This window comes from Colobus angolensis, unplaced genomic scaffold (assembly GCF_000951035.1).
Source record: "Colobus angolensis palliatus isolate OR3802 unplaced genomic scaffold, Cang.pa_1.0 Scaffold425, whole genome shotgun sequence".
Lineage (NCBI taxonomy): Eukaryota > Metazoa > Chordata > Mammalia > Primates > Cercopithecidae > Colobus > Colobus angolensis.
In genome coordinates, this window is record NW_012117655.1 from 1243069 (window position 1) to 1257853 (window position 14785).

The 14785-nt window shown below is 35.3% G+C and overlaps 1 protein-coding gene across 1 annotated transcript in view; it reads right to left on the bottom strand.

The window, feature by feature from the left end:
- Positions 1-237: 237 nt before the first annotated feature.
- Positions 238-14785, bottom strand: part of LOC105522337 (WD repeat-containing and planar cell polarity effector protein fritz homolog) — a 69738-nt gene continuing 55190 nt past the window's right edge. The window contains exon 5 of the mRNA XM_011956831.1: positions 238-884. Within this exon, the coding sequence (XP_011812221.1) occupies positions 834-884 (51 nt within the window). The 3' untranslated portion in view covers positions 238-833. The remainder of the gene's footprint in view (positions 885-14785) is intronic.

Sequence of the window (14785 nt, forward strand, 5' to 3'; positions counted from 1 at the left end):
AAATTTCATGTAATAGTTGATAAGCATGCCTGCCCCTTTCTCCAGAGGGAAACAGTATCTGTGTTCTAAGGGGCAGTCAGGGCAAATTACTCATAGCAGTAATTTGAGACAACCATGGAGAATTGTCTTCTAACAATGGGTCTGGGCTGAAAATTTGCATTATAAGTACTATATTTGTAATGTAAGTTAATAATGTAAACAAGAGCAGAAGAGGACTTTCTTTCTTTCTTTTTTTTTTTGGAGATAGGGTCACTCTCTGTTGCCCAGGTTAGTGTAGTGGCGTGATCAGGGCTCACTGTAGCCTTGAACTCCTGGGCTCAAGCAGTTCTCCTGCCTCAGCTTCACAAGCATGTACCACCATGCCTGGCTAATTTTTAAAATATTTTCTAGAGACAGCATTTCACTATGTTGCACAGGCTATTCTTGAACTCCTGGGCTCAAGTGATCCTTCAGCCTTGCCCTCCTAAAGCACTGGGACTACAGACGTGAGCACTACGCCTGCCCCCTACTGCCCCTTTTTTAAAGTACCTGGGAGAACAAAGTTTAAATATTCTATTTTTGTAGCACCTAATTAATGTACAATTTAAGACACTTTCAAAATTTTACATTATTGAAAATAAGTAGGTTAAGGACTTTTACTTAGGATCACTTTGCTGTTATGCTGCATATTTTTGAAATAATAAAACTTTATTTTGAAAACACTCAAAACTCTTAACTAATTTATACAATTCATACTGTCTCTTATTAAAAATCCACACGGGGGATTTTAAGTCTGTATCAGGCCATGAAAAAGTTTAGATATGAAGAAGGCAGGTTTCTTTTTTTCTTAATGTTTACACCAGACCAAAGTGAATCATTCTCAGAGAACCACCATCTCTGATTTCCTGCAAATAAACAAATAAAAATAATTAAAATAATGTTTAAGCAGAGTAAGAAGTAATTGACTTAACATTTGTATCTTTATTATTTTTAAGTACTTAAAAAGAGTGAAACAAAATAGTTTAAAATGTACTGCACATAGATACATAAGAGAAATGTATCTTACCTGACTTGATCATCAAAATTTTGATATGATATTCATAAAAACTAATCAAGAAATAATAAGCATTAAGAGGCAAAGAAAGGACAGGATAGTAATTGAAATTTAGAAGCATCTGAGGATTCCTCCAATGAAAAATTGCAAACTGTGGGTCATCATTTGGATTCTACAGTGTGATTTTAAAATATTGTGTATTCTAAAAGGTATTATATAACATATTTCCTAATTTTGGGTGTTTTACTGAGTATTTGATAGTGGCTCTTGAGGTAATGGCTTATAAAATAGAAAAGACTGTGGTTTTATAAGACTTTCATAAAATTTTATGAAGCTTCAAAGAAATATTGACAACAACTTCATCTATTTCCCATTTATTATTCTTTCTTTTGCACTTTCCGCCCAACCCTATCAGTTACACAAAAACAGAAGATTTTATGGGCTTCTGAAGTTGGATGATGTGTGAAGATAAGACTAAAGATGAGTAATATTATGTGAAAAATAATATTTTATTTTTAATTAAAAAATGTGGGGACATTTTTTAAAATTTGAAGATAACCTACTTAGAGTTGAAATGGTAAAAGTAAAAGGTAAAGAGAGTAGGGATAATAGCACTTACACTATCATGTCATAATTGGAGACATTTTACTTAAAGTATAGGTGAAAATAATTTTTAAAAATAAATTTATTCTGTAAGTTATATCTTAAAAGTTATTTTTACTAAGAGAAGCCTTTCAGAAAGTCTGCATTTATACTATTTTAAGTAGTCACATCTCAAAGGAAACAGATATGGGGCTAAAAAATAAGGGCAACACATGTATGTAGGTATGTGCCTGTAGATCTTGATGTACACAAAATTGAAAAAAAAAAAAAAACCTGGAAAAACAGGTAGCAAGAAGAATGCGTAATTTAATAGTGCCTGGGGCTTGAGTGTGTGCTGGCAAGTTTCAGGCTTTTAGGTAGCTTTCAATTTAAAAAGAAAACTAAGCACTGTCATTTTAAAAACATAAGCTTCAATTCTTGGCTTATAAACTACCATATCAAAGTCTAGTTTCTATACCATGAGAATGGTCATTGAGAAAATGAGTTAGGTTTTGGCCTTGTTCATCAACTGACAGAGATCCTAGGTAAATTATTTTATTTTCCTAATATCTAAATATACTTGTTGCTAGAAGGCTGATGGCATACCTAAGAAGTATCATGTCGTTCAGCCATGTTGTTGATGTTATGTAGTGTCTTCTATCCATGATTTAATCCTCTTTTACCTTAGGAATTACATTTTAAAAAGGTAAGAATCATAGAATTAACTTCTCAAGATCCTCCAGGATTTAAAAAAACAAAAAATATTCCTTTGGAGGATTTCCTTTAAAATCTATTGCATTTTAAAAAGACGTCAGGGCATTTCCAAGGTTTCCAATGCTATATAACCTTGACTTATACTCTATGTACCTTAGAGGGATATTTTGAAGATTTATAAAAGAATTTATTTTACATTCAATTTTTTAAACATTATTTGAAGTAAAACATAATCATTCAATAAAATTTGGAAAACAGAAAAGTATGAAACTTTACCCATAGTCCTACCAGTTATACAAAACTAAAGTTAACATGAATTTACTTCTAGTCTCTTTTTCTCCACGTTTTATTTATTTTAAACACAGCTCGAATTATATTGTATATGTAGTTCTGTATCTTTTTTCTTTTTTTGGCCTCACAACACTTCAAAACTTTTCAATGTTCCTACATAGTCTGTTTTTAATGGCTGAATTTTATTATTCCATTAAATACTATAGCTTTATTTAACCACTCCTTTTTTGGTTAAATTTATATTGTTTCCAATTTCTTCTTTTTCATAAATAACCCTATGATAGATTTTCTTAGGCATGTAGTTTTTTTTTTTTTCCTGTTTGTAGGATTATTTCCTTGGTATAGAACTGTAGAAATAGAATTATTGGACCAAAAGCTTATGAAATTTTAAGCTTCTGGATAAACACTGTAGAATTGGTAGTTTTGCTTTGTTTGTTTCCTAGTTTGGGAGGAGGTGATTTTGTTCAATAATAGGAAGTTGTGGTTCCAAGGAAGACTGATCTTCATTTTCTTGTTAATGTGTTGAAATTGTGCTCAGCCTTGACTGAATGAAACTACATGTTAATTCCTGTAGTAATTTTACAGCAACAAAAGGGTTTTCCCCAGTCCCTCATTGCTTTCTACATATGGTTAAGTGCATTTTCTGAGCCACACCCTTTTGCTGTTACCTAATGTTGGGTGATATCAGGTCACTTTCCTTTAAATGTGCACAGACTTTTGTAAGTAAATTCAGCAGACAGGTTAAGCTTTGCTTTGCTATAAACTGGATTTTGACATGTTGCTCACTTAATACAGATTTTTAAATTTTAATACAGGAAGTGATCATCTCACAGTTTATTATGTTCGGTTTCCTCTCTGTTACTAATGGTCTCTCTTGACGTTTCTGATTTGGTTTAATAATAATTAAATCCCAGAAGTGTAATATTTTAGAGATGGAAGAAATCTTAAAACTCCCTAATCTGAAATTCTTCTATTTTATAGATGAACAAGTTGAGGCTCATATGGGTTAAGTGTTTCGTCCAAAGTTAGTTCGTGGCAGAGTTGGGATTATAATTTTGCTCTTATTTCTCTGTGAAGTGTTTTTTATTTTTTTTCCACTATAGTTTTTTAATGTACTAACAATACTAGTTCCACAGGCTGCTATATGATTAACTCCTCTGATTCTCTATTCCTATCATTTAAGGCTTTTGCTTGTAAGCATGCTAGCTAGTGGTCCACCCTATGTGGCAGGAGATGCTTTTCTGAGTAAGCTGACCAGCTATTCAAGTTTCACTGCTGAACATTGTGAAATTGAACTCTGCTTCTTGCATATTTGGTATCATATATAGGTTTCTTTTTCATCAACATTGCAGTTTGGTACTTGACATTTTTGTAGAACATGCAGTCTCCAACTGACTACAGTCTAGCACTTGCCAAAGGTTGGCTTGAGGCTTCTGGTACGTAAGAGAGACAAGTTGATAGATAAGCTAACTAACTTTCTAACTTCTGTGTTAAGTAAGCCATCAGAAAGGAATGTACTTAGAACTTGTCATTTCACCTTTCTACAGGAATGCCTTTAGTGAATTATGCTTTAATATAATTATTTCGCCTTATAAAGAAGAGTTATAAGAAACATCTATGTGACTAGAATGTCTATCCTTTTCAAACCTCCAAGACATGTTTAGTTTGTTTTTCAGTTAAAAATTTAGAGATTGGGTCTTGCTAGGTTCTCAATGCTGGCCTAAAATTCCTGGGCTCAAGCAGTTCCCCGACCTCAGCCTCCAGAGGAGCTGGGACTATAAAGATACACTACCACACCCAGCTTGCTTTTCAGTTCTTAATTTTTATTTTGTTTTTTTATACACGCACACACACACACACATATATACGTATATATATACACGCACATACACATACATGATATTTACATGTTGACAATTACATTAATAGAGCATCTTGAAGTATAAGTGTGTAACCTCTAAAAATGATAAAGTAGCACAATTTACTACTCTGGAGGCTGCGGCAGGAGAATCACTTGAACCCGGGAGACAGAGGTTGCAGTGAGCTGAGATCACACCTCTGCACTCCGGCCTGGGTGACAGAATGATACTCCACCTCAAAAATAAATAAATAAATAAATAAATGAATATAAGATTTCTTTCAGACAGTATGCCAATGAATAGTACAAACAAGATAACATAGGTATGTAACTATATGATTTATTACCCTTGACTAAGAGCAAAGTCAGTGGGAGGAAACAAGAGGTATGCCCCATACCTAGAAACTCACTCAAACGTGTAGCCCCAAGATAACCTCTAAATTTACCTATTAAAGTTTAAAGGAGAATTAAAACTTTTTCCTTCCGTTTCTGTCGTTAGCACAAATTTTTTCCAGAATGTTCCCGAGAGGTAACTAGACCACTAGTGGTTTCATTTCTTTCTTTTCCCTTTCCTTTGTTTTGTATTGTGGTAAAATATATGTAACATAAAATTTACTACTTTATTTTTTAAGTGTATACTTTAGTGGGATTAGGCACATTCACGTCATCGTGTAACCATCACCACTCTCCATCTCCAGAATGAACTTTGTAATCATTCCAAACTGAAATTCTGTACTCATTAAATAACAATTTCCCATTTTGTACTTCCTTTAGCCTCTGATAACCACTGTTCTACTTTTTTGAGATGGAATTTCGCTCTTGTTGCCCAGGCTGGAGTGCAGTGGCGCAATCTTGGCTCACCGCAACCTCCGCCTCCTGGGTTCAAATTATTATCCTGCCTCAAACTCCTGAGTAGCTGGGATTACAGGCATGTGCCACCATGCCCTGCTAAATTTGTATTTTTATTAGAGATGGGGTTTCTCCATGTTGGTCAGGCTGGTCTCGAACTCCTGACCTCAGGTGATCCACCCACCTTGGCCTCTGAAAGTGCTGGGATTACAGGCGTGAGCCACTGCGCCTGGTATTCTACGTTGTGTCTCTAAGAATTTGACTATTCCAGGTGCTTCATATAAGTGGAGTAATAAAATATTTGTCCTTTTGAGCCTTTACTTATTTCAGGTCTTTATTTATTTCGCTTAGCGTAATGTCTGCAAAGTTCATCCATGCCGTAGCAGGTATCAGAATTTCATTCTCTTTTTAGGGCTGAATAATATTTCATTATATGTATATACCACCTTTTGTTTGTTCATTCATCTGTCAGTGACCATTTTGGTTGTTTTCACCTTTTGGATATTGCGACTAATGTTGCTATGAACGTGGGTGTAAAAATATCTGTTCTTGTCCCTCCTTTCAATTCTTTGGGTGTATACCAGAAGTAAAATTGCTGGATCATATAATGGTTTTATGTTTAATTTTTTTAGGAACTACCACACTGTTTTCCACGGCAATACCATTTTATATTCCCACTGGCAATGTACAAATGTTCTAGTTTCTCCACATCCTTATCAACACTTTTTGCTTTCTGTTTTTTGATAATGGCCATCTTACCGCTTCTCAGCCTTTTGACTAAAATCAAATAATGGCCTTCCCAATGCTGGGAATTTTCTAACAATTAGTGATGTTGAACATCATTTCACGTACTTTTTGTCCATTTGTTTATCTTGGAAGTTCTTTGTACATTAAATTTTTTTATTGGGTTATAGTTCTTTCTATATTCTGGTTATTTGTCACTTATTATATATGTGATTTGCAAATACAGTTGTCCCTCAGTATTTGTGGGGGTTGGTTCCAGGACTCCCTACAGATACTAAAATCTGCAGATGCTTATGTCCCTGTTATTAAATGCGTAGTATTTGCATATAATCTATATACATCCTCACATATACTTTAATCTCTGCATTACTTATAATACCTAATACAATGTAATTATTATGTAAATCATTATTATACTGTATTATTTACGGAATAATTTACAAGAAAAAAAGTCTGTACATGTTCAGTACAGACAGTTTTTTCCCAAATGTTTTCAATCTGTTGTTGGTGGAATCCACAGATGAGAAGCCCATGGATACAGAGGGCCAACTGTATTTTCTCCTGTTGTGTGGGTTGCCTTTTTACTCTGTTGATAGTATCCTTTGATGGACAAACAATAATTTTAATGAAGTCTAATTCATCTGTTTTTTTTTTGTTGTTTTTATTGCCTGTACTTTTGGTGCCTCACCTGTGAAATCATTGCCAAATTCGATGTTACATTTTCTCCTATGTTTTCTTCCAAGAGAATTATAGTTTTAGGCCTGTGTGTAGATCTTTGATACATTTTGAGTTGATTTTTGTATACAGTGTAAGGTAAGAGTCTAACTTCATACTTTTGCATATGGACATCCTGTTTTTCCAGCAACATTTGATGAAAAGAATGTCTTTTCCCCCATTAAATGGTCTTGGCACCCTTGTCAGAAATCATTTATCCACATATACAAAGGTTTTATTTAGGTTCTCAATTCTGTTCCATGGTTCTATATGTCTGTCTTTATGCTAGTACCATATTTTGATTCCTGTAGCTTTGTAGTAAATTTTGAAGTCAGAAAGTGTGAGTTCTTCAACTTTATTGTTTGTTTTCAAGATTGATTTGGCTTTTCAAGGTCCCTTGATTTTCCGTATTAATTTAAGGATGAGCATTTTTTTTTTCTTTCTGTTTCTGCAAAGATATATTGAGATTTTGATAGGAATTGAGTGGAGAGTTCTATATGTGTCTTTTCCATCTAATTGGTCTGTAGTGTTGTTCAGGTCTTCTGTTGTCCTTATTGATCTTCTGTCTTGTTGTCCTATTATCGAAAGCAGATTATTGAAGTCTCCTAATATTACTGCACTGCTCTTTCTTCAATTGTTAATGTTTGCTTTGTATATTTAAGAGTTCTGATGTTTGGTGCATACATATTTATAATCATCATATCTTGGTGAATTGACTCTTTAATCATTATATATTATCCTTCCTAGTCTCTTGTGATGATTTTTCATTGAAAGTCTATTTTATCTGATACCATTATAGGTACCCCTGCTCTCTTGTGGTTACTATTTACATGAAATATTTTTTCCATCCTTTCCATTTCAGCTTATGTGTTGGATCTAAAATGAATCTCTTGTGTGCAGCAGTGTTAGATTTTTAAAAAAAATCCATTCAGTCAATATGTCTTTTGACTAGTGAGTTGGATTATTCATATTTAAAGTAATTATTGATATGGAAGGATGTACTATTGCTGATTTGTCATCTGTTTTCTGTATGTCTTGTGGCTTTTTGGTCCCTCATTTCTTTTCTTACTGCCCTCCCTTTGTAATCCATTGATTTTTTTTTTTATAGTGACATACTTTGATTCCCTTTTCATTTCCTTTTGTGTGCACTATATAGATATTTTTCTTGGTGGCTAACACTGTGATTACATAACAGATTTCAAATTTATGCAATTTATGTTACACTGATAACAACTAATCTTCATTAGCATACAAAAATTCTCCTTTACAGTTCCTCCTTTTGTTATTGTTAAAACTTACATTTATATATTGTATACCCATTAACTTAGATTTATAGATTTTTGTGTAATTTTATAGATTCTATACAAGAATTAAAAGTGGATTTATGCACCAGAATTACAATAATACAGGATTCTATAGTTGCCCATATGTTTACCTTTAATGGAGAACATTATAATTTCATGTGACTTTGTATAGCTGTCTAGTATCTTTTTGTTTCAATTTGAAGGACTCTCTTTAGCATTTCTTGTAGGGAACATCTAGTGGTGTTGACGATACATCTTTTATCTAGGAATGTCATAATTTCTTCACATTTGAAGGACAGTTTTGCTAGATACAGTATTATTATTATTATTATTTTTTGAGATGGGGTCTTGCTCTGTCTCCCAGGTTGGAGTACAGTGGTGCGATCTTGGCTCACTGCAACCTCCACCTCCCAGGTTCCAGCGATTCTCCTGTCTCAGCCTCCCAAGTAGCTGGGATTACAGGTGTGTGCCACCATGCCCAGCTAATATTTTGTATTTTTAGTAGAGATGGAGTTTCACCATGTTGGCCAGGCTTGAACTCCTTATCTCAAGTGGTATGCCTGCCTCGGCCTCCCAAAGTGTTGGAATTACAAGTGTGAGCCACCATGCCCGGCCCGGTTGATGTTTTTGAATATACTTTCCCATCCTTTTTAGCCTGCAAGATTCATACTAAGAAATTTGCTGATAATCTTATTAGGCTCCCTTGTATGTGATGAGTCATTTTTCTCTTGTAACTCTCAAGATTATCTCTTTGTCTTTGACTTTCAGCAGTTTGATTGTAATGTGTCTTATTGTGTGTCTCTTTGGGTTTATTATACTTAGAGTTTGTTGAGCTTCTTGAGTTTATATGTCTATCTCTGTCCTCAGATTGGGTAAGTTTTTGGCCATTATATTTCAAATAAGTTCCCTACATTTTTCTTATTGTGTTCCCCTTCTGGGATCTTCATAATGGATATATTGTCTTGCTTGATAGTGTCTCTTAAGCTCTATTCACTTTTTTATTCTTTTGTTCTTTTTGTACCTCATACTAGATCATTTCAAATAAGTTATCTTTAAGCTTGTTTATTCTTTCTTCTGTCCAAGTCTGCTGTTGAATCCCTCTAGTGAATTTTTAAGTTTGACTATCCCCAATGTGCCCATTATATTTTTTATTTCCAGAATTTCTGGTTGGTTCTTGTAATAATGTCTATCTCTGTTGAAATTCCCCTTTGTTCATATAGTTCACCTGATTTCCTTTAGGTCTCTGTCCATGTTGTTCTTTACTGTTTGAATGTGTTTAAAACAATTGTTTGAAAATCTTTTTCTAGTAAGTCTGATACCTCTATTTTTTCAGGGATAGTTTCTGCCAATTTATTATTATTATTATTGAATGGTCCGTGTTTCCCTGTTTCTTTTTATGCATTGTGATTTTGGGATTTTAAATTCACAATAATTATGTTGGGGATTTGAGAACAAAAACAAAACCAAAAACAGCTACTTCTCCCATTCTCTGTAGACTGGCTCTTTGCCATAGAAGTCCTTTCCTAATTATCTTGGCCTTACTTCTGAATTTTGAGATCACATCAAAGAGAAAACTAAAGGTCTTCTCAGGTCTTTACTGAGCATGCATCTTGCCTGGACCTGTTTGTAGTTTTTTGAATCTCTGTATAGATGGCTGCTTTTAATTGTCTTAAATTTCCCAAGAGATCTTTGTGGGGTCTTGATGGTCTGTCATATGTCTCCACCTATAATCTTTTGCCCCAGGCATCTGTAGGTTCAGTCTCTCTGCAGCTTTCCTGAGCCATGACTACTGCTTCTCCTCATCTGAGATTAAGGCCATGCTTGTCTCCTAGCAGAGATCTGAGTTAGGTGAATCAGGGATCAATTCTTCAGGCAGCCTGTAGACAAGTTAGAATTTTGCAAATAAGGTCAGCTTTGTTCCTTTTGGTTCAAGGGATGGTGATATGATTTGGCTCTGTGTCACCACCCAAATCTCACCTTGAATTATAATAATCCCCATGTGTCAAGGGTGGGACCAAGTGGAGGTAATTGAATCATGAGGGCAGTTTTTTCCATGCCATTCTCATGATAGTGATGAGTTCTCACAAGATTTGATGGTTTTATAAGCATCTGGCATTTCCCCTGCTGACATTCACTCTGTCCTGCTGCCCTGTAAAGAAGGTGTCTGCTTCTCCTTTGCCTTTTGCCATGATTATAAGGTTCCTGAGGTCTCCCCAGCTATGCAGAACTGAGAGTCAACTAAACCTCTTTCCTTTATAAATTACCCAGTCTTGGATATTTATTCATAGCAGCATGAGAATGGACTAATACAGGTGGAATTGGGAACTGCCATCTCCTCCAAACCAAGACAACGGCTGGGGAGGGGTGGAACAAGGGTGAGCAAAAATGCCCTGACGTGTCCTACTGTTCAGAATGTAGCTTGTTCTTGATTGTTTGTTTACTTGGTTTCTGTAGACCTTTGACGTTTTCCAGGGTTCCTATAAAGTTATTTAGCCACTGTATAGTTGTTTCTCTAATGTTTATTAAGGAGAATGAGGGTCTGAAGCTTCTTAATCACATTTTGCTGACGTCATTCTTCCTAGGGGTTTTCTAATCATTGTTTCCTCTGGTTGTATGTGGTTTCCTTACTGCATGGGAAGGGGACTCCATTGTCAATGCAACCCTGAATAATATATGCAGTGTGAGAACTTTAGTGAAATTCTAATCCCACCTGGTCAAATCCTTGCTATTTTGCTCACTCCACTTCTGTAGTTATAGAATATAATTTCTCTGTAGTATCTCTCTTCCCCAGTTTTATTTTGTCTTCCTCCAAAATTCATATTTTATTTCTATGATTTAACTCTTATATCCTTTCCTGCTCCAATATAATAGATCACAATTATGATCAATAATACCCACTTAACATGTAAATAAAGAAAATAAAAATTAAATTCTGGCTAAGTTTCACAGAATGCAAGAAAAGTATTTAGTAAATTTATATATATGCGTATACACACACCCACACACATACATGTACACGTATTGTTTTCATAGAATGCTGTGTTTTCAAAGGTTTTAGATACTTGGCTTATAATATGAGCACTCTGAACACTGGTGTTTTAAATGTGAAATTCTGAGAACCTTTTGTTCTTGGTATAAAATATGAAACTTGTGAAATTCACGTATGCAAATTGCTTCATTTATTAGTGACCTCTGATGGCTTCTGATTAAATCACTATTGTGTCCATCTTTGAAGTATATATTTAAAAAATTATGAACTTCCTAATTTTTTCTTTGTTGTGGCTGACTATAGGGAGATTGCTGTGTATCTAAGTTAAGGTCCATTTAAATGTGTTTTTCAAAGCTCAAGATGGGGAGCGGGACTGTGGCTCACACCTGTAACCCCAGCACTTTGGGAGGCCAATGCAGGTGGATTGCTTGAGCTCAGGAGTTTGAGACTAGCCTGAGCAAGAAAGTGAAACCCTATCTCTACAAAAAATACAAAAATTACAGGCGCAGTGGCACGGGCCTGTAGTCCTAGCTACCTGGGAGGCTCAGGTGGGAGGATCACTTAAAGCCATGAGGTAGAAGTTGCAGTGTGCTGAGATTGCACCACTGCACTCCAGCCTGGGCAACAGAGCCAGACCCTGTCTCAAATAAAACAAAAAGCTCTGGATAAAGTGTGCAAAAATCTTAAAATGGACCACATCCATCAGAGAATAGTCTACTAAATTCAGGGCATGTGATGTTTTTAAGATCTCTGAACGTGTTCATAAACTTTAAGGAGGAATTAGCCAAGCACTGTCAGAACATTTTTTTGTTTTCACAAAGGCTAATTTAATCGTTCTTCAAATGTCATTATTTCTTTTGTTTTGAGATGGAGTCTTGCTCTGTTGTCCTGGCTGGAGTACAGTGGCGTGATCTTGGCTCACTGCCCTCGGCCTCCCGGATTCAAGAGATTCTCCTGCCTCAGCCTTCCGAGTAGCTGGGATTACAGGTGTGTGTCACTGTGTCCAGCTAATTTTTTGTATTTTTAGTAGAGACAAGGTTTCACCATGTTGGCCAGGCTGGTCTTGAACTCCTGACCTCAGGTGATCCACCCATTTCAGCCTCCCAAAGTGTTATGATTATAGGTGTGAGCCACTGTGCCCAGCGAAATGTTATTTCAAGTTAATAAAATTCTCATAATTATGGCAACATAATCCTCTCTTTATATTTTTCCACAAAAGAGAATATGAACAAGGAAATTAAGTTTTTTTGTTTGTTTGTTTTGAGACAGGGTCTCACTCTATCATCCAGGCTGGAGTGCAGAGGTGTGATTATGGCTCACTGCAGCCTCTAACTCCTGGACTCAGGCAAGGCTCCTGCTTCAGCCTTCTGAGTAGCTGGGACTACAGGCACGCGTACCATGTCTGGCTAATTAAAAATTTTTTTTTTTAGAAATGGGCTCCAACTATGTTGCCCAAGCTGTTTCAAACGCCAGGCCTTAAGTGATCCTTCCACCTTGGCCTCCCAAAGTGCTAGGATTACAGGTGTGAGCCACTGCACTGAACAAGGAAATTTGAGGGACATACTTTTTCTTGAGAAGTAAACAGGCAGTAATGTATTCTATTAAAGATGTAGCCATTGTAGCATCAAAGGTTTAGTAAACTAATTCAAAGTGTCAGAGAACTTTATACTTGAATTACTATATATATATATATATATATATTCCCCAGAGGACTTTTACCCAAACGGTTTTCTTGGAATTAAAGTTTATAGTCATGGTTAAAATAAGTAGTGATTTAAAAATAGTTCACTGCTTACTTTAACCATAAACTAACTTCAGGTCTGAGTAGAATGTAAAATTTAAGAAAATTGTTTGGGAAAAAAGTTGTGCAGGGATTGATGGAGAGAGAGAGAGAGAGAGGAAGAGAAAAAGACAAGCTATTATAATATGGGTATAATAAAATATATATTATGTATTATATACAGATATAATGGAACACTTAAGATGCATGCATTTCACTTATGTGCATTTTATGGGGGAGGGGAAGAAGTATAAACAAATATATATATTTTTAACTTTTCGGTTCAGGAATACATGTGTAGGTTTGTTACATAGGTATACTTGTGTTATGGGGATTTGAGGTTTTTGTACATATTATTTCATCATCCAGGTATTAAGACTAGTACCCATTAGTTATTTTTACTGATCCTCTCCTTTCTCCCACCCTCCAATAGGCCTCATGGTCTGTTGTTTTCCCTCTATGTGTCCATGTGTTCTCATCATTTAGCTCCCACTTGTAAGTGAGAACATGCAAAATTTGGTTTTCTGTTCCTGTATTAGTTTGCTAAGGGTAATGGCCTCCAGCTCCATCCATGTCCCTGCATGGGACATGATCTTGTTCTTTTTCATGGCTGCATAGTATTCCATGTTACATATATACCACATTTTCTTTATCCAGTCTATTATTGATGGGCATTTAGGTTGACTCCATGTCTTTGCTATTGTGAATAGTGCTGCAATGAACATACACATGCATGTCTTTATAACAGAATGATCTATATTTCTTAGAGCATATACTCAGTAATGGGATTGCTGGGTCAAATGGCATTTCTGTCTTTAGGACTCTGAGGAATCACCACACTGTCTTCCACAATGGTTGAACTAATTTACACACCCACCAACAATGTATAAACATTCCTTTTCCTCCACAAACTGCCAACATCTGTTTTTTGTTTGTTTGTTTGTTTGTTTACTTTTTAATAGTCACTCTGACTGGTGTGAGGTGGTATCTTATTGTGGTTTTGATTTGCATTTCTCTGATGATCAAAGATGTTGAGCATTTTTTCATGATTGTTGGGTGTATGTATGATTCTCTTGAAAAGTATCTGCTTGTGTCTGCTGCCTACTTTTAATAGATTTTTTTTCTTCTTGTATATTTGTTTAAGTTCCTTATAGATGCTGGACATTTGTCAGATGCATAGTTTACAAACATTTTCTCCCCTTCTGCAGGTTATCTGTTTACTCTGTTGATAGCTTCTTTTGCTGTGCAGAAGCTCTTTAGTTTAATTGGATCCCATTAGTCAATTTTGCTTTTGTTGCAATTATTTTTGGCATCTTCATCATGAAATCTGTGCCCGTGCCTGTGTCCTGAATGGTATTACCTAGGTTTTCTTCTAGGGTTTTTACAGTTTTGGGTTTTACATTTAAGTCTTTAATCCATCTTGAGTTAATTTTTGTATATGATCTAATGAAGGGGTCCAGTTTCAATTTTCTACATCCAGCTAGTTAATTATCCCAGCACCATTTATTGAATAGGGATTCGTTTCTCCATTGCTTGTTTTTGCCAGGTTTTTTGAAGATCAGATAGTTGTAGGTGTGCAGTCTTATTTCTGCATTCTCTATTCTGTTCCATTGGTCCGTGTGTCTGTTTTTGTACAGGTACCATGCTGTTTTGGTTACTGTAGTTCTGTAGTATAGTTTGAAATTGGGTAGCATTGATGCCTCCAGCTTTTTCTTTTTTGCTAGGATTTCCTTGGCCTCTTGGACTCTTTTTTGGTTCCATATGATTTTTTTTTTTTTTTTTTTTGTGCACATAGATAGTTTAACTCTTCTTTGTATGGTGATTTCGATTAATTCCAACTTTTATTTGTAATAAAATATTGTGCTGCAGTGAGCATCCTTATGATTAAATTTTTGAACTCATCCTTAATTATCTTTTTATGATGAAT